Genomic DNA, 26,834 nt, shown 5'->3' with positions numbered 1-26,834 from the left:
GATGACACAGACTTCACTAAAATTAAGAACCATCAAAAAGCTACCATTAAGAGGGGAAAACAGCGCTGGGGTTGTGGTTCAGTGGTAGAGTGCTTGCTTGGCACGTGTAATGCACGTGTAATGCACTGGGTTCAATTCTCAGCACTGCATATGAATAAAAACAAAGGTCCATCAGCAGCAACTTTAAAAAAAAACCTAATATATATATATATATATCGGGGCAGACAGTAAGAACACTTATCCAGAATATATAAGGGACACCAACAAATCCATAAGACAAACAAGCCAGCAGGAAAAAAGGACCAAGTATATGATAAGGTGTTCAACAATGTTAAGTCATCGGGTATATACCAATAAAAACCATCCTAAATAATACTACCACAGAACAACTGAAAGACTAAAATACTGAGAAAGCCAAGTACTGGTGAGGATGCAGAACAACTACACGCTCATATTCTGATTACAGTGCATAAAATGGCAAAACTTTGGAAAATAGGCTCTTTGGTGAGTTAAAATACATCTTATAACCCAGTAATTTATCCTCAAAATGCAACGCACAAGAATAAGCACAGAGCCTTTATACATATTAAGTAAAAACTGCAAATAACTTAAATGTCCAACAAGCATAGAACAGAGATTAAATTATAGCATATTCATACAATGAAATACCATGTACACACACATACACACACAATGGACTACTGCTACACACAATGCAAAAAGATGAACACCATGGACATTAAGTTGAATGAAACCAAGCAGATGAAGGGGTCACTGACTAAGAAGGAGCAAAAGGGAGCTTTTCTAGGATGCTAGTAAGAATTTTAAATTTTGATTTGGGTTTAATGGGTACATATACATCTAAAACTTCAGGAGCTGTACACATAAGATTTAAACATTTCAGTATATTTTACCTCAATAATAGTTACAATGATAATAAATATACTCACACTCCCAACGACTCCATTTGCCTGCTTTTGTTTCTGTTGCTTTGTCTGTGATAATGGAACAGGAACAGGTGTAGGCTTTTTTTTTAAAGGCTTCTTTTTTTTTGATTTAGCCATTTTCTTGGGTCCTTTCGTCTTTTGCTGCCATCCTCCTTTTGTCTTGTTCTTATTAGCATCACCCTGCTGCTGCTGTAAATCACAACACACATCATGCTTTGTAAATCATAATAACAGTTTCATTTGAAAGTCAGTAATTTTGAGATGGAAATGGCTAAACTAAATGTCTTCATAAGCTAAATTACTCTCCCACAGTAATATAAGCCCATCAGGAAGTAAATAAAAATTTCTTTCCAAGTAAGATAAGTAATAAAATTCCAGCTTTTACCCCAGGCTGTTCTTCTGCAGGCTGTTCCTCTGCAACACAGATGGACTGTTCCTTTTCAAATACTTCCTAGGGGTGGCAAGAAGAAAAAGATAAACTCTGTCAGCCTATATTTACCCTTCAGATAAACAAAGAAATGTTTTTAAAATGTGTTATCGGTTATTTTTTTAAGCTGTTTACAACTGAGGGAGGGGTAGTAGACTCAGCAGTTATTAACTTATGATGTATGATACGCAGGAAGCTACCTTCTAAAGTCTTAATGTCTGTCTTAAATACATTTAAAAGAATCATCTACTTAATGAAATAAAGTTCTAAGATAAGCAAATTCATTATTAAGTACAAAAAATTTCAGTTTAAAATTTTACTTTTATTTAACAGCAACCAAATGTGAATATTCTAATGTTATGACAATTTGAACATCAGATTATTTTCTAACATTAAGAATTTCAAAAAACCCCTGCTATTAGTTTATTCATTATTGTCAGTGACACTGCTTATTGTATCTGTGGATCACAAAGAGTATCTACATATACTAAAGATATATCCACCAACCATAAAATCCTTTTAGAATCAATAAAGAAGCTGTAAAATAAAGTTTTACATACTAGTAAGACTATACTAGAAGATGACAAGTGATGTGGGTTGTGTTTCATAAACTCTCTGGAAGCATTAAAAACAATTCCAATGATCAGGCTCTAAAACAGAAACTAAGAGGTAGCAAACTATGGCATGCCACCAATTTTTAAAACAATGCTTTATAGGAACACAACCATGTCATTTGTGAGTTCAGGTATTGCTACAAAGACTACATAGCTTATAAAACCTAAAATATTTACTATCTGGATCTTTATAGAAAAAGGTTGCCACTCCCCAGTCTAATTATATCAGCACTTCCAACGTCTTCATTTATTCATTTATTAGCTGAATTCTACAACACTACTTGATTAGAATAGAAGGGAAAAGATTTTAATCCTTTTCCTTAGTCCAGGCAGGCTTCCCCCTATGCCCCCCCACACCCACATAAATATACAACTACCACAGAAATGTCAATAGCCCAAGACCAGTTTTTTTGCTCATTTCTCAGTCTGGGAATTCCACAGCATGTGAAAATTATAATTTTAGGTTCTGAACTTAATTTTAGCCTGGCATTCCCTTCTCCCAGGAGGCACCATCCATCCCCAAGTCCATGACACAAAATGCTTCCTTACCACTTGCTATCATAAAATTAACATTTTTTATTTGATAAATATTTAACATGGGGTTTAATGCAACATATATTTCATGAAGATAGTCAGAAACTCCAGAGCAGAGTAAGATCTACCATTAGTTGAATAACCTGAAATAGTACAGGTCCACTAAAAATAATGAGTCACAATATACCAGTTGACTTGGAAGGTAACATAACTATGTAACAGAAAAGGAGAAAAACAAAATGCAGGAAACACAATGTCTAGATTTAACAAAAAAAAAAAGAAAGAAAGAAAGTAAGAAAAAGGATATGTATCCTGAAGGTCCAACTGTAAATATGAACAGGAGGAAAAATATGAAAGGATACACATAAACTGAATTCTGGTCATAAGAGGTTGACAATAGGTTTTCTTCAGGGAGATGAGTGAGATAAGGGATCCATGATAAAAATAATTAATTCCACAGGTAAAAATGGGTTAGGGCATTTAAAAAATTTAAAAAATTGGTGATGTGCCTCAGTAGTTAAGTGCCTTTGCGTTCAATCCCCAGTACCTAAATTAATTTTTTTCTAAACTTTTCTCCAATGCTTGAATTTTTTCCCAGAGAGCATAAATTTTTCACACTATCAGAAAGTTATTTTCACTGTAATTTTTAATTCTTTTAATAAACAACAAACAGAACTTGCAAAATCAGTTCTTATTACTACATTAGTTTCAACTTTGAGAAATTTCTACTTAAACTAAGAAAAATAAATATAAAAATCTTGAAACATAACTCTTAAAGCATAAAAATATAGACTACTTACTGCCATTGTTTGCCTTGTCAATTTAACCAACACTGTGACTAGAGATCCTACTGTGATGTTGTTGCTATCTTCATCATCCAATACTGTAAGATGAAAGGAAAGAAAGACAGCAAAAAGTAAAAATTAAGTTCTAGGTAAATGTAAATAGCAAAATCTAATTTACCCAAATCAATTTGGTATTTTGAGCATACTACATTTTAAGCTTAATAAAAAAACAGTGTGACCATCTATATAAAATTCTTATAAATGCCTTTAGCAATTTAGTATATGTACTGTAAAAATCCAATGGTAAATAGGACTTTAATCCTTAAAACAGCTCTACAAAGTGCTTTTACTTATTATCACTTCCACTTCAAAAAAAGAAACCAAGGTTCAGAAATAAAGTAAAATGACCACACAATCGCTGCCCTGGCACTGCCAAGTTTCAAACTCCAGACTCTGAAAACATAGTATGATACTAGAACTACAGAAATGTCACTCTTGTGCAAAGCTTATATTCACAAGACTTTGCCCATGTGATCAATGCCTATCAGAATAAAATAATAAAAACATACTAAATCACCATAAAAACAATTTTTAAAGGTAAGAACGTCAATATATTCTCTTTATATTAAAAATCACTTTGAAATTTTTTTGCAATAAATAGTACCCTAACAATAAAATTTTGCCAACTATTTAATATTTTTAAATCACATTTGCCACACACATCCCCAAAATGTCTACATATAAAACAAAAATTAAATTAAGAGAAAGAGGGGCTGGGGATGTTGCTCAAGCGGTAGCGCGCTCGCCTGGCATGCATGCGGCCCGGGTTCGATCTTCAGCACCACATACAAACAAAGATGTTGTGTCCGCCAAAAACTAAAAAATAAATATTAAAAATTCTCTCTCTCTCTTTAAAAAAAAAAAAAAATTAAGAGAAAGAGAGAGGCATGCGGACAGACACGGGGGCAGGGGGGCAGGCAGGCAGACCCACCAAACAACCAACCAGGGCCTTATCAAACACATGCTAAGCAAGCACTCTATGTTTGAACCACATACCCAGCCTTTAAATTCATTTTTATTATTGATTTTTATCTATAAGATTTCTTCTCTATATATTTTTGACTATAGTTTTTCTAAATTATACTTGTTACACAGATTTAGATTCGCATATACTCTGTTCTAGCTTTTACTGTAACACCAACAACTGGAAAACAATGACCTTCAACAACCTTTAACTGCTCACCCCACTACTGGCTATGAGGTGTTACAGGTGGGCATCAACAAAGGTTATGTATCCCTTCTTCAGCCTGGAAGACTCTCTTATCAAAACTCAAATCTGAATCACATATCCATCCACATTTTTCATTTGCAAAGCTTTACACATGTGAGCAGTACATGAAAAATAACTGAAGTATCAATATCTACATGCCACTTGAAATTTTAATGTGAAGAAAAAGCCTACCATGAGAGTCTACACAGCCCCTAGTGTAACTTGGAAGGAGAAAGCCATCATCTCCACTACTGTATTGATCAATGCCTTTTTCTTGCTTTTATAATTCTTCAAATTATAACACTCATATTACATGTTTAGACAGCACTATAAAAATACAAAATAAACTGTCTATACAAGATACTACTGAAGTGGAACAGATGAGTCAGAGTGAATACTCTCACCTTATATCTTGTAAGAAAAATCTCTTTACTTTTTGCTATCCTTGATTATATCAAAGATTATCTCTTAAGTCCTAAACTTAACTTTAATTTGAACAATTTCTGGTTAAAGCAGTGTAATCCTAAATGTACCCTTTATATTAGTGTTTTTAAAGATGAAAACTCATGGACCCAAATCCCTCCCAAAGTGATCCAAGGTTTTATTACCTGTATTATACTTGTTACACAGTCAACTCTAGGCAAATGGAAACCAGATTGCACTGTTTGCCTTCCTGTCCCAAACACTATAATCTTGGAAAGCCATTTAACCAAGCTCAATGTCTATCAAAAGATAAATTCAATAAGGCAGAGACTGTCTTACCTCCCCTTCTCCAGCACTCAGGAGATAAGATAGCACTCAGTATTTATTGCATGAACATGGGTACAATGTCTGTTATTTACTTAATACTTAGCCTATGTTCTTAATCCAATGTCTTCAACCAGATGATAAGTCCTTTAAAGACAGAAACTTCTCCTAATATGTCCCTGTATTCTTGGTACATATAAGAACACCCTCACAACAGTGACTTAGCGAATGTTACAGCATAGAACACCACCATAAAGAAGGAATGGAGGGGCTGGGGATGCGGCTCAAGCGGTAGCGCACTCGCCTGGCATGCGTGCAGCCCAGGTTCGATCCTCAGCACACCACAGAAAAACAAAGATGTTGTGTCCGCCGAAAACTAAGAAATAAATATTAAAAAATTCTATCTCTTAAAAAAAAAAAAAAGAAGGAATGGAGGAGATGATCTCTAATTCTGTCAGTGTTCTAAGATACTATTATTCAGCTATTAAAATGGTCACAGGGCAGTTATATAAATAGAAAAATATTCCATTTTTTTCTTGAAATAGATGAAAAGTTAGAGAAAATGTGAGAAAAACTCATGAAAGTTGGCAGAAACATGGCAATTTTCAAGGATTAATTAATATAAATAAGTTGGGGCTTTGAAAATTAATGTCAATACTAAGTGATATTTCTTTTAACACTATTTCTTCTAATGTATTTCACATATCTCATTCTTTTCATTACATTTGGAAATCTCTGAAAAGTTAAATTCTTGAAAGCTAAAATACAAAACAGTCCTTGCACTTAATCTTACTGTTAACAAAAATAAAGCAGGGCTATATAAGTTTTCTCAAAAAGATTTAAGTCTCCATCAATTTCCAACATGGTAAATCTGACAGGAAAACTACAGTTCTGCAGAGTCTCACTGCAAGTTATGTTGTTAAGTCCTGAATCAAATGAATGAGAACAAATCTAATAGGAAGCAATGTTCAACGAGGAAACCTATCACTTACCCTGTGATTTTATATCCATTGTCACAAAGGGAAAACTCCCAAGGACAGCCATGACCTCTTCATATTTTTCATCTTCAAGAAAGTGTAGTAGACTGTGACGATCTGATTCTTTTAAACTCACCAAATCCTGTATAGTTTTAATTTTATACTGAATAAGAAAAATAAAAATTATAAATCCCTAATTCATGAAACTTTTCGTAAAAATAAATTATGTTAACTAAAATAAAATCCAGCAACTTTAAGAAAAATGTTAATATTGTATGCATTTCAAAGCAGAAAATACAACTAACTAATAGTATTTCGTGATTCTTTTCTCCAACGCCGCTTAAATTAAGGATCAGTTCAGCCTTTGTTTTTTAATTTAAAAAAATTAAAAGATGTTAGTGACATTCATATAGAATCTACCCCCAAGTAAGAACTATTGTCTTCAATTTGTTTATTTTCAACCTTATTAAAAATAAACTTTAAGAATAAATACCTCACAAGTACAGATACACTCTCGAGGTTTTAACTATGCAATATTCTTAATTTTTGTTACTTTTCTAAATATGACTGTTATTGTAATAATATCCACCATGGCAAAATGGTTACTTATAAGAGTGTTCTTTAATTTCAGTTGTTTGGTGTTAATTATTTAATTTGTACTTTCACAAAAATTAGATTATAAGACAGGTAAAGTTCTGGTTTTGAATTTTAAGATTTTTATGATTATGACATAACATGATCAAATTGATAGGGGCAACACAATTACTTTAAAAGACAGCACTGTCTTCTTAATACAAATTTCTAATATACATTTATTAACTTTATCTTAATATAACACCAAATCCAATGTCTACCTTTTCTCCCTTTATCTACTATATATGCAAAGTAATGTTTAAAATCTTGCGCTAGACTTGTAATTTTACTTCTGTTTTCTCAAGTTTTTCCTTTATACATATTTTTGCTGTATCTAAATAGTTCATTATATCTTTACCATAGATTATATTTTCTAAATAAGAATTATCTTTACTTAATGTATTTTTTCAAATGTTTAATTTTTTTATTCATACTCAAAGACCCATTATATTCAACCTTTAAGCCAAGAATGAAATTACTAAAATGTATAACATACACTTATTTTTGGCAACATATGAAGCAAAGTGTCAACTGCTAAAATGCATTGACAAGCCCCCCCAATCACAGTAACATTACTTACAATAGTAAATATTATTAAAAACTACCTAATCAGGAATATGTTAACAGAACCACTTGAAAGATAGTTTCATAACACTTAAGATATCCTAAATCTAAAAAATTCATAGGAACCATTTCTTGAAAACTTTTCATTCATATTACCTTTAAGTGACATGTCAAACTGCAAAATATTAACTTTGAAGTACAAAACAGAAGAGAATTACCTTTTTATGATTAGAAACTCTTCTAAGATTGTCCTCTTCAATGTGAGGGAGCTGCAGAAGAGGAGATTTAAATTGTTGAAGGCCTTGAACAGCCATCTGGGAAAGCTTCATGCAGTTTTCTAAGGATGCCAAAGTTGGAGCACGAAACTCCCTTTCTTAGAAAGAACAGAAAAAAAGAAGAAACAACAGGGCTGGACTTTTACATGTTCCGGAGTACACAATTCATCATAAAACCAAATCATACTCATATCTTTCACACCATTAATATCTTTAACACAAATTTTAAGATCGTGATATTGATTTTCTTTTAAAAATTACTGGAGAAGATATTAACATGCAAACAGAAAATGTATATTATCCAGCAATAAGCACTGATTTCATTAAAAAAAAAAGCTGCATTAACTCAAATAACATTAAATTATCAATTATTATCAGCATCATGAATGTACTGATACCATGCAAATACTAACATCTCCCACAACAACCCATAAGCACTGTCTTATTTGTTAAGGTTCTCCCATTCCATTACTGAGCAACAATTCCCTGATTCTTTTCCTTCCATACAAAAAATATTACATGCCAGGTGAATCATCATTACGTTTGTTAAAGAAATATTTCAAACTCACTGTTAAAATACAGAATAAACTAACTCCAAAAATAATCAGAAGAAAAAGGAAATATTAAATCTGCAGAGCAAACAATAAAACTATGAAACAATGAGAAAAATCATGAGCAAAATTGAGAAAGCCGATTGAACTGGCAGACAGAATTACAATTAGTTCCTCATAAATCTTAAAAACTGTGAAGTAAAATCTGCACATGCTTGCAATAAATAAATAAATAAATAAAACAATTTAATTACATTTCCTCCTCACCTTCACGGCTCCGGGCCATTATTATTAGTTGGCAGATTACATTAACCATTTCTTGAAGCAAAGCAGGGCATTTTTTCAGCATAAATTGCTGATCTGCAAAACAATAAAAAACCTGAAACAATTCTAATTTCATAGTTAAAGCACCTTCATCATCATAGCCCAAGACTAATTCTAAAAAAGTTGTCCCACAAACATTTCACAGGATTTCAGCATTTTACAGTTTCTCCTCTGCATCACTGTTAATGGCCAGAAAACCCCCACTCAGATGTGTCAAAGGAAAATTTTAATATTATGTTAAGCTTCAGAAGTTAATTCCTGTTTTAAAGCAGCCTTAATCATAAATTTAATCTTAATCTTGCTGCCATTTGAGAACCTCAAGAATTTTCTTTTTGTGCTTGTAAGTTCCTTAAGTATTAATTAATTCTAAAAGCTAAGAATGAGAATAAATGTCAATTAAATACAGAGAAATGAGGAAGAGGAGAAAGAGGGCAACAAGGCACACAGAGTCATTTATACTGCATATAAAAGTCTTAACTACTAGGTCTTAACTACTATTGGACATTCAACCTAAAAAAAATGTTTTCCCTGTTTGTTACAGATTGGTAAAAATGAAGATGACTTTGGGGTAAAAAATGGGAGTTCATAACCCACTTGAATCAAATGTATGGAAGATGATATGTCATGAGCTTTGTAATGTTTTGAACAACCAATTAAAAAAAAAATCATGTAAAATATCAAAAAAAAAATGAAGATGACTATGTATCTGTACAGAACATTAACAGCATAATTACTAAAATTTCAAAGCAACTTCAGTGACAATGCTTGAACAGTACTCCTTCATTCTATCATAAGCATCCTTTCTTATGACAGAATAAGCATCCAATTTCTAAGTATCAAGTAGCCTTGTTTGAAGCATTTGAATACATTATTAAAGGAGATGGGGGACAGTAAGATTTCATTTAAAAGTGATTCAAATGTATGATATGTCAAGGTCATTGTACTGTCGTGTGTAATTAATTAAAACAAATTAAAAAAAAACAGTATTTAGGATTAGGAATGGAGAAATGGGGAAGGGGATAGGAAGAGACAGAGACAGACACACACATTATGTAGCTTTAAATAAAGATCAAACAGATAGTACTCAGAACACTGGTAGGAGGGATGATGTGTGGGTGGGGGTTAGTGTTCAGTGGAGGTATTTTTTGTAAAACCCATTCCTGTCCCTCTAGAAAGCTTACAAATTTCTTGTTAAAAAGTCATTAGGAACTTTTTGTATGATCTGAATTTAACTAAACATTTCTCCTTCAGAATATTCTCTCACCTTGAAACACTAAATTTTAATATTTGCTAAAACATCCAACTTCGACCTTCAAACTATGTGAAGCAATTATGTAGCGTTATAGATTAAAAAAAACAAAAATGGGGGGATGGGAGTCCTTGAGCAATTATTTGATGGAGCAAAAAAAATAGTGACAAAAACAATGCACCATGAGATCTAATTAAATCTGTTGCTTTGATTCCATTAAAACCCTGTAGATATTAGAATCACAAATACCTTCTTCAAGGGTCTCAGGAATTTTCATTCTAGCAAGATGAGACAGTAAAAGAACTCTGGCCTTCAGGCTATATGGGCAGGTAAGTGGAGGCTCATTCTTCTTTAAATTAATGCTGCCAATCTCTCTGATCAGCTAAAGTAAATAAAATAATTATTCAAAAATATATACTTTAAAAAAGCATCCACTTTAGTACTCAACTAGTCATCAAAGAATTTGTACTATGGTGCCTAACCTGTGGTATTAGAATATTATCTGTTGGTCTGCTTGTAGCATCTTTATTATACTGAGGATCAAATTCAGAAGCTCCAGCCAAAACCATGATGAGACCTATGGAAACAAAGAGAAAAAAATGAAGATAAATAAATTTATTGATCAATTTTCCTTCTTGAGATACTTTCTTAATGCTACTTACTAAAAGCACTTTTCTAATCCCAAACCATTCTGAAAATCATCTCAACTCTACTACTGATAAGTATTAATTTCTCCCATTTAAAAAAAAAAAACATTTTATTTCTTAAAATGTGGACAATACTGCCTATCCCAAAGTGAAGAAAAATGTATTACAAACTAAGGCACCAAAGAAACTGGATACATTAAAATCACTTATAACAGCACCCTTTTCTAGACTTAACCAGCTGCTCCAAAAAATTTTCTATAGAGCATTAGCATTCTGTGTGATGTTGATAACTGTTATATAAGAAAAAAGGGGGCCCTATAGTTAAACACACTAAAAATAATGCGTTAAAAAGAGTTGAAGGTTTCTTCACTGTGTGACTTGTCATACCTTTGAGTAAACAAAAATACACTGCAATTTCCAGAAAATGATGGAACCCTAGACGGTTTTGTGAATAAACAATTGAAATACATAAGATTCCCAGCAAGTGTCAGGCCTATAAGCTCTTTAAGGACTGGCACTACAGTCATCAATCTTACCTTACCGCAGAAAATACTTTTAAAAAATACACAAAAAGCAGAACTATACAGAGGTTAGCGAGCCTAAACCCTGAAGTTAAAGAACCTAGAGCACTATTCTTCACCTCTCTGCACCTGAGTTTTTTTACATGTGTCTGACATACAACAAACATAGTGTATGTGTAAATGGTTACCATTACTATCTTTCCTGAAAACAAACAAATCTACCAGCTAAATAATGCTTTTCTGGCAAAATTAATATAAGGTTAAGAACCAGCCTCAGAAATCAAGATCACTGAGGAAAAAAAAAACAAACATCAAAACATTATAAACATGAAACATTTTCAATAAGGAAAGGTTTTATAGCAATATTTCAATATAACATAAGAATAATATATATGCACAAGAAAAAGAAACATCTACTCAATTCTAAAAAAATTATTGTGTGCACACTGTCGTATGATCTTGAGGAATCTTTTTCTCATTATCAAGAAAATTAGTGGTGCTGTGGTGTGGCTCAGCGACAGAGCGCTCGCCTAGCATGTGCAATCCTCAGCACCATATAGAAATAAATAAATAGAGGTATGTGTCCAATGACAACTAAAAAATAAGAAAATTAGTAAAATTGGCAAATCCCAAATACAAAGAAGTCCATTTCAGTTTTGGAACAAAATTGCATTCTCCAGTGATATGAACTTTAGAAAGTGTGTTTTATGGATCAAAGAAAGTATTCAGTATGATGCGTTTTTCTTCCCCAAAAAGGAATTTTTAAATAAGACCCTGAGAATGAAATATTCTGACAGTTTTCTTTCAACACACCCAAAACATCTATTTTTACTCATTTAATATGGTTTAATGAAGTGCTTGAAGGCTCAGGGACCAAACTGCCTTTGGCTCACCCTAGTACTGTCACTGTGTATCCTTGGACATGCTAACTTTTCTGTGCTGCAGTCCTCATTAAAAAACATGCTTAAAAACAGCATTTACTGATGGGGGCACAATACAGATTAACTGAGGTAATAAATGGACAGTCCTTAATAGTACCTGAGACAAACAACAAAAAAATGTTGGCTAGTAATGTTAGAAAATGCAAACATAAAGTTTTATCATAAAATCTCTGATAAAATATATAAATACTGGAAATAATATAAATACAAGTCAAAAAAATGTGATAAAGGGTAAACAGCACTTTCCTCTGGCTTCAGTTATATGAACTGATTAGCTATGAAACTATAAAATGCAATTTCTCCAATACAGAGTTAAAGAATATATATCAACTCCACATAAATTAATCAGAAAGTAATATAACTAATTTCAGTTATTTAATTTGACTTACGTTTCATATCCATATTTCGGGTTTTATAAACAAAGTATGTATAAATCTGTGTTGTACGTATTAAAATCTGGTCTCCACTATATCGTATTGAACGATACCACCAAGAACCCTATAACACAAACAAAAAAACAATAAAGCAAGACAACATTAATAAATGTTAAGTTTGATGCAAAATATTTTCATGACAAATCTTCTTTATATTTCAATTCAACATAAAATACTCATAATTAATAAAAGCACTTGATCTTTAGAACAAATACTTCTATTGCCAAAAGCCTAAATACAAATGTAAATTACTATATGTGTATGATTAAAGAACTTAGTTTTAGGAAAAAATTATTTAAAAACAAAACAGGAAAAAGACCACTCACAGCTATAAACAGTATGTTAGTTCCCAATGGACAGCACATGTTTAAAATTTTTTCAATAAATTACTTCACAATTCACATGATACTCTCATTCTAGTAATTCATATGATTGGCTCTCACACAAAAATCCTCTATAGGCAAGACATGTTAATTACTAGCCTCACTTTAGGACCCAGATGAACTCCAGGATCAGAAAGAACACAAGTCACAAAAGTAGTAAGTGGTAAAAATCTTAAAACTTTATGGTATATCTCCATATTATGGTACTATGCAGTTATTATGTTTTTTTTAAATGAGGCTGCTTTATATGCTGTGCTCCAAATGTAAAACAAAAAAGGTCACAGGAACAATACATACAGTAAAATTATATAAAAGATTAAAAAAAAAAAGTGCACGTAAAATTTGAAAGAGGAAACAAAGAGTAATTATCCTTGACAGAAATGAAGTTGGGGACAAATGAAAATAAACTTTCATTTTAAACTCTAAATATACCTGTATTACCTCAGGTATGTTTTACTTATGGATTACAAAGATAGGCTCTTAAGTAACTCAAGCAATTTCACCTTTAGAAGATCTTTAAATGTAAGCTAAGCAAAAATTCTTAAGTTCAAGGATTAATGAAGTACACTCTAATACAAATTAAAATATTATAGGGAGACTCCAAAAAATGCCTTCCAAAAAAAGAAAAAAAAAATGTTAATAAAAAGGGCTAGAACTTACCACAACAACTGGAAGGATAACCATAAATGCCAATCCATATACAAGTAAAACCTAGAAATGAAAAAATTATGACCTTTACTAGATAAATTATAACAACATTCATGACCATTTCTTTTGAGGTTTACAATACGAAAGCATTGTTAAAAGTACTCTTCATGTATTATCTCATTTAATCCTTATTCTCATACTCTATGAGAAAGGAATCACTATTGTTTTTCTCTTGTTGATGGGTAATACAGTACAGAAAGGTTATATAGCTGGTCCTAGGCACAGCTAGTGGCGGATCTAGTAATCTATAGAGCCTATGCTCTCATACACCATAATAAATTATCTTTTGATTTATTATTTACTGACAAAATACAGAAATGGCAAAATGTCTTTATAAATTGTTTTCCTTCCAGTCAAGTATTCCATATACTCACACCTTACAAGCAGTTAGTGCCCTAGAAATAAATGACAATAGAAGTCCCTGAAAAACTGCCCATCAAGATACACTTCAAAATTTTCTGTTTGCTAATAAACATCTACTGAATTTTCCCCCCACTGCTTGATCCTAAATTGTGTAGCTTCCTTACTTACCTCCTATTCCCACAAAGTAACCCTAAGCATGACAAACACTTATATGCAGCAACTATCTACCCCTACAAACAATTTCAATATGTCATAAAATGGCCATTTGCAAAACAAATGCATTCAGAAGTAGCTCCTAGACAATTATTTTCAAGAAAGTTGTAGTAAGGAATCATCTATTCTTGAACAATAGGTAAAATAATTCCCAAAGTTTTAGGCTTATACCAACTCTCACTGATTCAACCTGATGTCCTACTGCCTTCTGAAGTACCATATGGAATACATATTGTTTAACTTAACATACATTAAAATTAGTTTAGCCTGAATAAAGGTGGAAAAAAAAGGATTTCAATTTTGAGTAGTCCTTAAATGTGTATCATAAAAACCAGTGTTCTCCAAACCAAAACTAGGACCTTATCTGAAAATACTTTTGAAAGAAAATAAACTTTAGAACATACTACCTCAAACCAGCAGCCCAATAATAGGAACCAATTGTTTTCTCTATTTTGTAAAATATGGAATATGTTCAAGTTAAATTTAAAAAGTTATACCAGTATTTTCTTTGTAAAAGTTCTTTAGATTATACCAAAACACATAGTATATAACAAAAATTACCACAAACACATCATGATATGTCTTATCTAAACGTACTCACCAAAATTGAATTTTTCTGGTCAACTATCCAAGCTGGCAGGGCAATTCCAAAGCTTGTGGCTGAAATAGGAAGAATATCATAGTTTCTGAAGAATCTCTACTTTTTAGTTTCATTTTTTTATATCTCAAAATTCTACATTCTTTCCCCTTCCTAAAAATACCTACAGAAAGATTACATGATGTGGGCATCATTAGACAAAAGTTAAGGGATACTTTATATCTAAAAGTTCAAGTTTTTCAAAAAAAAGAAAAACAACCCTATTTAAGTACAAGTTTTTCAAAAACAAGAAAAAAGTATTTACATACACAACTTTCTTCCTAAAAAAACTAAATTCTTTTATATGTCAAGTCTATATAAACACTATGAATGAGAAAGTCTGTTATTAGTTTACAAAAAATATTTTTTTCACCTAATTTTTATCTACTGGAAAGAACAATGACAGTTACTGCTCTTCTCTCTCAAAGTTTTCAAACTAGTCTTCAAAAAAAAAATTAAAAGGAAACCCAATTTGCATGTTTAACTATTATAATTTTCCTATTCATAAACTAAGAAAATCAAAATGCTCCTTTCAATATATACATTTTCATAATATATACTATATATTTTCATAATATATACTATATAACCAACATTTTACAATGATCATATACTGCACCTTGAGGCCCATCTGGATTTCCAAATTCTTCCCAATTTTTTCGGGACTCTTCATCTGTTAAACTAGCATAAAAAAATAAAGCTGCAACATTAGAAAGCCACATATGAAAAATATATACTTGAAGAGACAAACTACATTAACCAACCAACTCATTTCTCAGAAGATACTAATTCAGAAAATCAAGATAAAAGTCTCTCTGATATCAGGGGAAAAGGCAGGGAGCAAAGATTGCTATATTAATAAAAACTGCTAACTACTAAGCCTTGATACATATTCCTTGCTAACTCATGAGTTCTCAAGTTGAGCCAGTACATTTTCCGAAAAAGCAAGGAGAATTATAGGTGACTTTTAATTATTCCTGGAGAATTATAGGTGACTTTAATTTTCCCTTTATAGTCTCATATTTTCCAAAACCTCTTCAATAAACATGGTTATAACTTATGATAAATACAATGTCTTTAAAAAATATAAATAATGCATGATGGTAGGTCCCTCCAAAACATTTAGAGCATATTCTCAAAGAACACCACCTGTAAAATTCCAATGTTGTGGAAAAAATCATTTGAATTATGATGAGATCAGAATTTTCTTCTAAGCCAACCATCAGCAGAACAAGAAGTATACCTCCTAACCAACAGACTCCAGGCAAGATGAAAGCAACACAATGATTTTTTAACACCTTGCTATAAATGTAGGTCATTAGAGTCATTAAACACAGAGCTCAAGACACAGAGTCAAGATGGTATTATCTCAGTTTCCAGAGTAGATATTATAAAAAACATAACTTTACAATGGCCAGGTGTGATGGCACACACCCACAATCCCAGCTACTCAGGAGGCTAAGACAAGGAGATCACAAGTTCGAGGCTAGCCTGGGCAACTTGGTGAGACCATGCCTAAAACTAAAAAATAATGCCCTGGGGATTCAATCCCCAGAACCTTAAACAAAACAAAAACTTCACAATGTAGTCAAGGAAGATAGCGCAAACCCATAAAAAAATTGATCACTGAAAGAAAGGCATTCTGGTGGACCAACTGGCAAAGATTCTGTTTACTTTCAAATCTATTTCTTTCCCCAGAACTTAAGAGGCAATGTCAGGAGCTGACCTGGATACAGAAGCCTTTAAGTTCTGATGCACCAGGGTTCTGAACAATTATTGCCTTCAGTCTGGCATGGTAGTGCCAGGTCCCAGTAACTCGGGCATATTTACCCCAGCTCAGAAAACAAGGCGTGGCTCCAAGAGTGGTCATCACCTGCAGGGGTTGAGTTACACTCACCTGTTCTTTGTAATCCTACCCCTTTGCCCTTTTTGGGCAAATGTTCCATAGATCCTCTCCTTGTGTGTCCCCTATATAAGAATAAAGAATTCCAGTGGAGCTCTTTTTCCATGGACCCTTAAAGTCAGAGAGCCGACACAGATTTGAAAAGGTACTTCTGTGTATTTGTATGTTTTCTTTGTCGTTTTCTTCAGTTATGCTGTGAACCCAGCATTAGGTCACCAGCTAGCACAGATGGTGATAAGGCAACACAGTTTCTGACCGACAAATCATTTTTACTGAGAGGCAATAAAATATTTTTACAAGATAATAAAAAACACCCTTAGGTTTCAATGATTTGTGCCTTGATATTTTTGGTCCTTGTTTAACTGTAACTCACTTATTTGACCCAATGCCACAGCAAAATACAGGAGCCAGTGAAAAGTATCTGCTTGCAAATAGATAAGAGTGATGCTACGACTTCTCTACAGAGGGATGTTTCTCAAAATATTCTGCTTTGGTTTCCCTGGACAACTGTCCACCAAACCTCGAGCTTTAGCTATTGTTTCTCTCAATATTCTGTCTCGTAAACAGAACATTTCCCCCCCAATTATCTGTCCTCTCTGCCTTTCTAATGATGGCAGCAATGAACCTGTTTTCTAAACAATATATGAAAAGCTTGCAATTGTAAATCACAGCTCATATCACAGAATCATTTTCTGATTTTGTAAACAGTACACACTTGGTTATAATGACATTAACTCATTCATCAAATTGTGGTGTGCCACTGTGAAAGACACCATGTTGGACACTCAAAGCAAATTCAAGCAACTATTTCAAGTAAATGATTCAAGCAAATCAGCAACTTTATTTAAAGTCAATTTAAAAAAAAACAAGTGATTTTTTTACTACCTATGAGTGCTTCAGTATAAGCATTCCTAAGAGTTAATGTTCATTAACTCTCCACACCATCATGAGAATGGTCATGAATGTCTTGGCTAATGCTCTCAAGAGCTTCTACAGGCCAAAAAAAGATGTAAACCCCAAGTTCTTATTAGGCCTTGATCCAAAGTCATCATCCAGTTTCTGTGATGATGAAGCATGGTTACAATGGTAAATTTAAATCAATGATGATCATAGAGCTGAGAAAGTTGTTGTGAACTTCACAATCAGGTAAAACAAGTACAAAGTGACCAGTCTCAGGTTTGATGTGTAATTCAAAGATCTAGAAAAATGGCAGAACAATTGTTCCCATCACTTCAGTTTGCTTTAACTGTTCTGACAATCATAGCTGATAATTCCTTCTGACGATATCTTCTGAAGAAGAAATATGAAACACACACAAAGAAAAAAATCATAGGATTCTTTTTCCAGGGATGTCATGGATACATACAAATAAAATATTTCAACATTAAAAATAAAAGTAAAAACTAGAGTTGCCAGGTGTGGTGACACACCTATGATGCCAACAGCTCAAGAGGCTTGTGATACAGAAGGATCACAAGTTAAAAGCCAGCCTCAACAGAGGGAGACCCTGAGCAACTTAGCAAGACAAGAGCCAGGCATAGTGGCGCATACCTGTAATCCCAGCAGCTCAGGGAGCTGAGGCAGGAGGAGTTCAAAGTCAGCCTCAGCAAAAAGCAAGGCTCTAAGCAACTCAGTAAGACCCTGTCTCTAAATAAGATAGAAAAAAGGGCTGGGGGTTATGGCTCAATGGTCGAGTGCCCCTGAGTTCAATCCCTGGTACCAAAAAAAGAAAAGAAAAGAAAAAAGGTGGCTAGGGATGTGGCTCAGTGCCCAACATCCCTAGGTTCAATTCCTGGTACAAAAAAAAAAAAAAAAAAAAAAAAAAATATATATATATATATATATATATATATATATATATATATACACAGTTGCAGTACCTTAAATAAGCCCGTGATTTCAGCATAGATCATATATAACAAGCTTAAACAGACCAATGATGCTATTATAATTTTTTAAAATTCAATAATAATAAAATTCATATAATAATAAATGTAGTTTCTTAAACATGATTATATCCCTTAACTTTTGGAAAGAGGCAACACAAATCCTATTAAGAATGTAATGAACTCTTATGTCCCCTGTCCCCAGGGAAAATGCACATTACAAATTCATATAAATTCTGTATACTACAAGCAATATACAGAATATGTATTGGCACACACCTCTAAGTTGAGAGGCAATGAAGATATACTTTCACAAGATAGCAAAAAAGTACACTTAGTTTTCAAGTGACTTGGGAGGCTGATGAAGCAGGTGGATCACAAATTTGAGGTTAGCCTCAGCAACATAGTGAGACCATCCCCAAAACTAAAAAAGGGCTGGAGATGTAGCTCAGCAGTGGCCCTGGGTTCAATTCCCAGTACTGTAAAAAAGTAAAATAAATTCTGTAAATAATTTCAGAGACCCCAGATTACTGTAAATCCTGATGTAGAGAATGCTTTCACTAAATTATATGTGAGCAACCCTGAGTTGGCTCTGTAGAGTTAAATTACATAGTCAAGTGCTGGAGCACAAGAACACATTTTTTTTTAAGTTGTAAATGGACACAATACCTTTATTTTGTTTATTTTTATGTGGCACTGAGGATCAAACCCAGTGCCTCACACGAAAATATCTTCAAAGTAACACCTATGCTGTCCACTTACTATATATATCTTAAAGAAATGTTTTACACTTGAAAGCCAAATTTTAACTATTGCCCAGAAAAATGAACCAGAGAATTCAATGGTCTAACTCCTTAAAAATAACCAGTCTTTTAAAAGCTACATTTGGCATGTGAAAATAGGAAAAAAATTTATTTATAATGGGCAAGGAAAAGAAATTATATAAAATCATCAAAGCAAATTCTGAAACAAACTGAAGATCAAACATATATGCACTGCAAAGGCTGCCTGAATTAACTGGGATAATGAGATTTACTCGTAAAATAGAACTTCTCAATTACTCAAAACTTACATTTAATAGAATAGACATCTTGCCTAATCTAGTTGGACTCATACAAGTTACAAAATCTCAAAGTTATGGGTCCCACTAACATTTTACTTATTCATTGGTCTGATAAGCCATTAAGTATTTAAAATATTTTACACACAAAATATTCTCTAGCTTTATCACATAACTGAGTTGAAACTAAAAATCTTATATTATTTTTCTGAACTTTTTTAAAAGGAACTGAACATCATAAAGTCAGAGCTAGCAACCTGAAAACAGAAGCATAAACTTGTTATAATACTTGAAGACTAAGAGGGGGGAAAAAGCCCTGCACCAAAAGCACTAAAATTAAAGCTACTAATTAAATAATCTTGGCTATCTGACATCTTCTGACAATCTTCAGTTCTTAAATTACCTGAAGACAGCAATTAAGGTACAGCAATAATTAAGGAAAATAGTAAATGCTTGAAGAAAACATGTTGAAAGGGGGAAAAAGGAGACAACTGAAAAACAGCAACCTGGAGAAGAGATATGGAGAAAATGTTGGTTCCACTTCAGAAGCTCCTAGATACCGTTACTTTAATACAGAATCATACAGTATTTCACAAAGATAACCAGTAAGCCACAAAAAACAATGTAGGGAATAGGTAAAAAGTCTGTGTTTCACTAAGCACAAAAATAACATGTTTCCAAAACTTTTGTCATTCATATTACTTTCACAGTTTGCTATTAAATCTGAGTCATCCATAGTCTACTTATATTCTTTAAATTAGTTGACAAAATTATACATCACAATTCCTCATAATTCTTTAATTCAACAAAAGAACTAGGTGGGGATGTACCCATCATTAAGTCCTAAAGATTCTAGCTAACTTTAGTCTCTTGTAGTATTAACACCCAAGAAATAATAACTTCTTAATGTTATATACTCTATTCTGTCTTCCACGAAGTGTACATAAAGTGTTCCTCAAGGGCTGGGGATCTATCTCAGTGTTAGAGTACTTGCCTAGCAAGTGTAACCCTGGGTTCAATCCCCAGCACCACAAAAAAGACAGCAAAAATGTTCCTCAAAGTCTATAAATATATAAATAAAGTCTGTACACATAATGCATGTTTGAATAATGTTTCTTAACAATAACAATACAATTCACCGGTCCCAACAAGAAAAATATGATTTGCAAGTCCTGAAAACTTTCTTAAAGAAAACGTTTCTTAGCAAATAAATAAGTAAATAAATAAGAATTTTTTAAAAAACCTTAAAAAAGCACCTCTCAACTAGTATTTAACAATAAACTAGGAATAATCTACTAAAATGAATTTGTAAAAAGATATCAAAAATGAAGTATTTATTGAAAGTAAATATTAAACTTGCCTTTAAGTAGTTTAAATGAGGCAACTACATTGCCAAAAAAGAAAAAGAAAAAGAGAGAGAGAGAAACAGAACTAGCCTAATAAAAGCCTCAAAATGAAAACAAGGTACGAGTATACTCTCTTCCACTTGAGATGCTTACAAAATAGCTCAATGAACTCATCACTTACTACTTAATTTAAATAAGTTCACAATTTTAGGGCTGCAGAATAGTTCCATAAATAACACAGCATGTGAGGTCAGCATTTAACAAAAGTGTATGACACTTATTTTACTTACTATTTTATTAAAACACAAAACTATATTTTCCCCTCTACAAAATGCATAATGGGTCCTATGATACTTACGCTGCATAAGCTTTTGCTATCCTCATGAACATGACTTCATCGCCTCCTTTATCTGGATGATACTTAAGTGATAGCAAACGATATTGTTTCTTAATTTCTGCTACTGTTGCTCCCTAAAAGGGAAAGCTTTGTGTTAGTAAAAGCAAGCACCATGTGGTAAAGAAATAATCCAACCTATTTTGACAATAAACTACTTAATATTCTGACAAAAGAAACTGACATTTCCTCCTACATATTTTGTACCATAAATTTCACCCCACACATTTTAAAATAAAAGTATTTTTATTTTATGGAATTAATATATCCTGCAATACTAGGCATTAATGATTTTAAAATGAAGCCACAGAATGCCACATTTAAACAAAAGTATACAGATATCTATCAAAAAATGATCACAGTAAATTAAGACTAGCTCAAAAATGCTCAAATCAAAGGTTTGTTTCCCTTATAATCTGAGGAGGACTGGAAACCATCTCAAACTCCTGACTGCCATAACAACAGTTGTTACAATAAGAAGAATCATATTATATGCAAACTTTTCTTCTACAAAGCAGAAAACTAGAAGATGAAATTACTCCTTACTCTGTATTATATAAATCTCTGAATCAAGCCATCTGTTGAGCAAATTAGAAGAAGTGGTTTGTGGGAAAAATGGAAAGAGCACTAGATTTAGCTTGGCTACTAAGAAGCTACAAAACACCAAAGACACAAATTTTCCAAGCCTCATTTTCTCTATTTGAAAAAAAGCTAGATGATCTCTATCATTAATTTCAGTTCTAACATTCTAATGATACACCCAAAAGACAAATTTTCAATGAGATCCCCCAAACCAGACTTAACATACTGCCTACATGTCTATCAACACAAAGGCATAAGATTTTTAACATTCAACTAACATAAATGCCCTCAGAGATGTCTTTTAAAATATGCTAACTTCTGATCTTCAAATATTTTAGCAATTACAAAACAATACTTAAAATATGGCAATTAATAGCTTCAGCTTAAATATATATACATATGCATGTTAAGATGATAATAAATTCATATCTTATTTTAATAAAAAATTTTTAACTGACTGAAGTCTGATTTCTCTAGGCATGGTCCAATTTCTTTTAGATGTGGACCTATTGTGTTTTAATGGGATCTTTAAAGTACAAAATATAATAATACAACTTACAGGATCCAAATTTAATACTTCATAAGGATTGTATTCTTGATATTCTCGATCTGTTTTGGACACTTTGTATGTAAGGAATAAGAACAATGCCCATCCTGCTAGTAGAACTATTTTCCTGTTAAGAAAAAGATACATGAGGTATAAATAATTACATGTGAATGGCTTTCCTTGAGTCTAATGATATAGGGAAGTTAAGGCATAAAACAATATAAACTAATTTCATAGCACTCAAATTCTACAGCTGCTGAGTTGAATATTCCCATTAAAGCAAGGATAATATCATTCTCACTTTTGAATTCTGTAAAATCTAGTACAGTGCCTCCCATGTAATAAATTTTCTATTTACTATTTGTAGAATTTCAAGTCCAGGAGTTAATTCAAGTTATTAACTTACTTGATTAGATAAAATATGTAAATATTAAGTATTCAGTAATCAAAATATATAAATATTAAGTATTCAATAAGCTACTGAATGTAAAAAAAATTGCTCTTTACCTAGCAATTACATTTTTAGTATGATAAACTAAAAAAAGTAATTGGTCAGCTGTGCAAAGATGAATAAACAGCATTGTTTACAGTAGTAAATCCTTGGAAATAATATAATGTCCATTTACAGGAAACTAAATGAATAAATCATTTATGAAGAATTAAGTAAACTATGATGCAGCCATACAAGGTAACATTTTGTAGCCAATAGATAAAAATGTGCATTAGTTAAAATTTAAAAAGATATAAAACAACATATAATTTGACAAAAAATTTATTTCTTCTCCCTCCACATGTTTGAGGGACATCTGGAAATAAGGTATTAAAAACCTCAAAAATAACACCATTTCAGTCTATCAATCCATTCCAAATCAAGAAATTTAGAAGAGAATAAAGTAGAATGAAGTATGTGGAGTATAAAAGGGTAGTTATGGATATAAGTAGTAATAAAAGAAAACAACAAACTTAAATACTCATCCAAAAATTACTGAATAACTGTTACAACCATACAGAGAAATACTTTCAATTAATAAAAGTAAATTTCCTGTGAAAGACTATTTACCTTGTATTGTTAAATTTAAAAGAGAAAACAGCTTTCAAATTATTTAAAATATAATCCAATTTCTAGAAATAAAAAAATTAGAAACATATAAAGTAATCATTGTACGGTGGCTCTCTTTAGGTAAGGACATTAAATTATTTTTACTTTTTTATGCTCTTTGGATAACAACTTGTTACACCAAACAGGATTTGTTAGCAAAAACATATTAAGAATCAAAGAAGGACAAGTCAAATAAAATTGGAGTGACTTATTTTTAGAACTACAAAGAAAAATTTATGTGTTTAAACTCTTGGAGTAGGAACATAGTTTTTAATTATGTTCATCATTTGGAATAAGCCTCTTCATCTAGACTCATCTGAAATGATCTTGTTTCAACCTATCCACTTACCTTTATCACCTTGATTTTTCAAACAAAACAAGTCCTATCTTTCAAAATTCCCTAAGCTTTCCTTATCAGCATGCTTTTCTCTCATATCTTTCTACCAAAAATTTCCATTCCCTATCTCTGCTCACCCAAACTCTATTCTTCCTTAAATATTCAAGTCAAGTGACCTATCCTCCAAAAAGCAATCCTTAACCTTTGCCAAAATGATCAATAGATGACTATAGTTAAAGACACAAAGAAGCACAAAACATGACTTTCTCTTCTCACTCACTCCAAGTTCCTTGGACAGCTGGATAGAATACTATTCAATCTTGACTAATCCCAGGATAGCTTAAACACAGCTGGCAATCAGATATAAATTTCTTTTCATTTGGCCAAGACAATACTCTAAACCTTAATAAAGGCATATCACTTCAAACTGTTTTTTCCATATTGTTTATATATGTCCACCTATGCCCAGAGAAGAGAGGGAAACATATGTGGAAAATCCCCTCACTTTGACCTGACTATCAAGGGAGAGGGGAATTGAGAACACAAGCTTCAGAACAAAAATCCCTCAGCTCATCTCCCACATTCCTCACTTATTAACTAAGAAAGGCTAGCGATTTGCTTAGCCTTTTACATCTCAGTTTCCAACTTTCAGAGCGAGTTTGAGAATTAAATGAGATTTAGCATATAAAGAATTTAGAAGGTAGCTGACAGATAGTAAAGAATCAATTCATATAAGCTATGGTCTATTATTAATAACTCTTCCAAATCTCAACTGTGAACTTACATCTGTCAGAAAAGCATTCTTTGTTGTCTTGAGTCAGAGGTAGAAGTCCTTCTACTCTTTCGTGGTATCACCCCTCTCCCAGCCCTTACTGCTATCATTTAGATGTGCTTTGTCCCCCAAGGGTTCATAGAGGCCTGGTTTCCAATGTGGCAATATCTAGAGGTGGCTGAACTTTACAGTCTCTAAATTATAAGAAGACTGAGAGATTGTGTGTGTGTGTGTGTGTGTGTGTGTGTTAGCCTTGCTGCTTCATAAAATTTAAAACCTTAAGGCCTAGCAGAAGGTGGTTAGGTCATCAGAGGTATCATCCTCAGAAGGGATTAATGCTGTTCTCATGGTTGCCAGAATAAGTTATCATAAAAAAGGAAGACTGGCCCCTGATTTCCTATCTCACCACATGACTTCTCTTCCTTCCCACCATAATGCCATTCACCACGTTGTGATGTAGCCAGGAAGGGCCTCACCAGAAAACAAACAGGGTTTCCTGATCTTTGATTATCAGCCTCTAAAACTATAAGCCAAATAAACCTCTCTTTTTTATAATGTATACAGCTACTGGTATTTTGTTATAGCAACAGAAAACAGACTAAGGCACTAACTCTAATATAATTATTTGTTCATTTGCCAGTATCTCCCTAAGATTTAAGTCTTTAGCTGCATGACTTTGGTCAAGTTATCACATCTTTCTTTGCCTTGGTTTGAGGAAAAGCACAAATATTTACCTTGAAGTTGATACAGAGTTAAATAACATAAAAAGCACCTAGTATGCAATATGTATGTACTCAATAAACTTCTAATTATCACCATGAAATGCAAACTTGACCACATCACCTCCCTGCCTTTTAAATCTTTTTACAATTCCCCTATAGCTTTAACATAAAACTGAAATTATAGCACAAGGTACAGAAGGACTTCATTCAAGACTTGAATGTCACTTTCCTCCTCACCCTTCTCCTTTGTTCAGTCAGTTCCCAAATTTACAAATTACATTTTACCTCTACTACAGGCTACAATTTCTTTTCAAGCACGTCTTAGTCATTATAATCCCTATTTTATATGATACCCGAAGAGTAAGCACTAAGGCATGATTTTTACTGAAATCCATTACTTACTTTACTGTAGGAATAATATTTGGCTGGGGTTTTAACAACCGTAAACGATACCACATACATCTTCCATATACTTTTCTGATATTCTTTAATCGAATTTGCTCTGCCAAGAAAGAAAAATGAGTTAAGCCATTTCTCATAGTGAAAGCAAAACCAGAGTTAATACCATACTCACCTTCATTACCATGCTAATATTTCATTGGAACATGAAAGTGCTGTTGTTCAAATAACCTCTACAAACATTTACAAGATGTTTGTAGGTTCAATTTTCTGCCATTTAGAAAAAATGCTCTATTTGGAAACTTTTACCAGGCAACTATTTTTTATGTGAGGCTTGACTTTTCTCTGTAAATGTAAAAACTGACTTGAACCCAAAATATTTAGTCATATAATCAGTACTTCTGAGAAATTCTCTCCTCTATTCTCTTCTTCAACAAAATATATCAAACAGTTAAAATATGATTTATTAAGAAAGCTAAGCAGAAATTATATTCAAACATGAAAATAACTGCCTACACCAAAATATCTTCCCATAAGAACTTAACATAGGTTTATATAAGATCTTTGACAAAAGCTATTATTTTAGTCACTTTGAAAAATTTGTAATTCAATAAAAAAGGAATTAAAGCTTAAGTATAATGTAGTATTTACTAAGTTAACCACACTTAGTTTAAGAAACTCACCCCCAGATTTAATTTTTTTTCCAAAAAGTTTTAAAGTAAAAAATCTACCTTTTTATAAGCTAAATTCGAAGCAAGGGCTTTGAAAGCCAAGAAGCACTGCTGATATGTATCCACAACCACAAAAAAATAAAAATAAAAACAAAAAAGACATGTCATCATGTCATCTACCTTCCAGCAGCCTCAATACACTGTGGCTCCAAAGGCAACTCAAATATCCTTAGAACAGTGTCCTTACAAGAAACAAGCTTCATCATATGCCATATCAAGTTCTCCCTGATCTTAATCAGATATGAAGAAGATTTACATTCATGTGGATGTAAAGATCAAACAGACTGTGAAGAAACTGTATGATACTAGTGT

General features: G+C 32.5%; 1 protein-coding gene across 2 annotated transcripts in view; it reads right to left on the bottom strand.

Annotated features, from left to right (window-relative positions):
* The window catches only part of Sec63 (SEC63 homolog, protein translocation regulator), a 60,558-nt gene that overhangs the window by 13,006 nt on the left and 20,718 nt on the right, over positions 1–26,834 (bottom strand). Inside the window, exons 2-16 of one of the 2 annotated variants that reach the window (XM_071613153.1) lie at positions 25,795–25,894; positions 22,475–22,589; positions 21,298–21,410; positions 15,364–15,425; positions 14,709–14,767; positions 13,484–13,534; positions 12,396–12,504; positions 10,380–10,474; positions 10,147–10,279; positions 8,579–8,684; positions 7,717–7,867; positions 6,317–6,464; positions 3,323–3,405; positions 1,333–1,398; positions 951–1,136 (exon numbers count right to left, since the gene is read on the bottom strand). In XM_071613153.1, coding sequence (XP_071469254.1) covers positions 951–1,136; positions 1,333–1,398; positions 3,323–3,405; positions 6,317–6,464; positions 7,717–7,867; positions 8,579–8,684; positions 10,147–10,279; positions 10,380–10,474; positions 12,396–12,504; positions 13,484–13,534; positions 14,709–14,767; positions 15,364–15,425; positions 21,298–21,410; positions 22,475–22,589; positions 25,795–25,894 — 1,577 coding nt within the window. Of the gene's footprint in view, positions 1–950; positions 1,137–1,332; positions 1,399–3,322; positions 3,406–6,316; positions 6,465–7,716; positions 7,872–8,578; positions 8,685–10,146; positions 10,280–10,379; positions 10,475–12,395; positions 12,505–13,483; positions 13,535–14,708; positions 14,768–15,363; positions 15,426–21,297; positions 21,411–22,474; positions 22,590–25,794; positions 25,895–26,834 lie in introns of both variants that reach the window. The other variant, XM_027928156.2, reaches the window with a different exon arrangement.

The sequence above is a fragment of the Marmota flaviventris genome, chromosome 6 (assembly GCF_047511675.1).
Source record: "Marmota flaviventris isolate mMarFla1 chromosome 6, mMarFla1.hap1, whole genome shotgun sequence".
In the NCBI taxonomy this organism is placed as follows: domain Eukaryota; kingdom Metazoa; phylum Chordata; class Mammalia; order Rodentia; family Sciuridae; genus Marmota; species Marmota flaviventris.
Note: the sequence above shows the minus strand (reverse complement) of the source record. Positions and strands in the feature narration are given on the sequence as shown.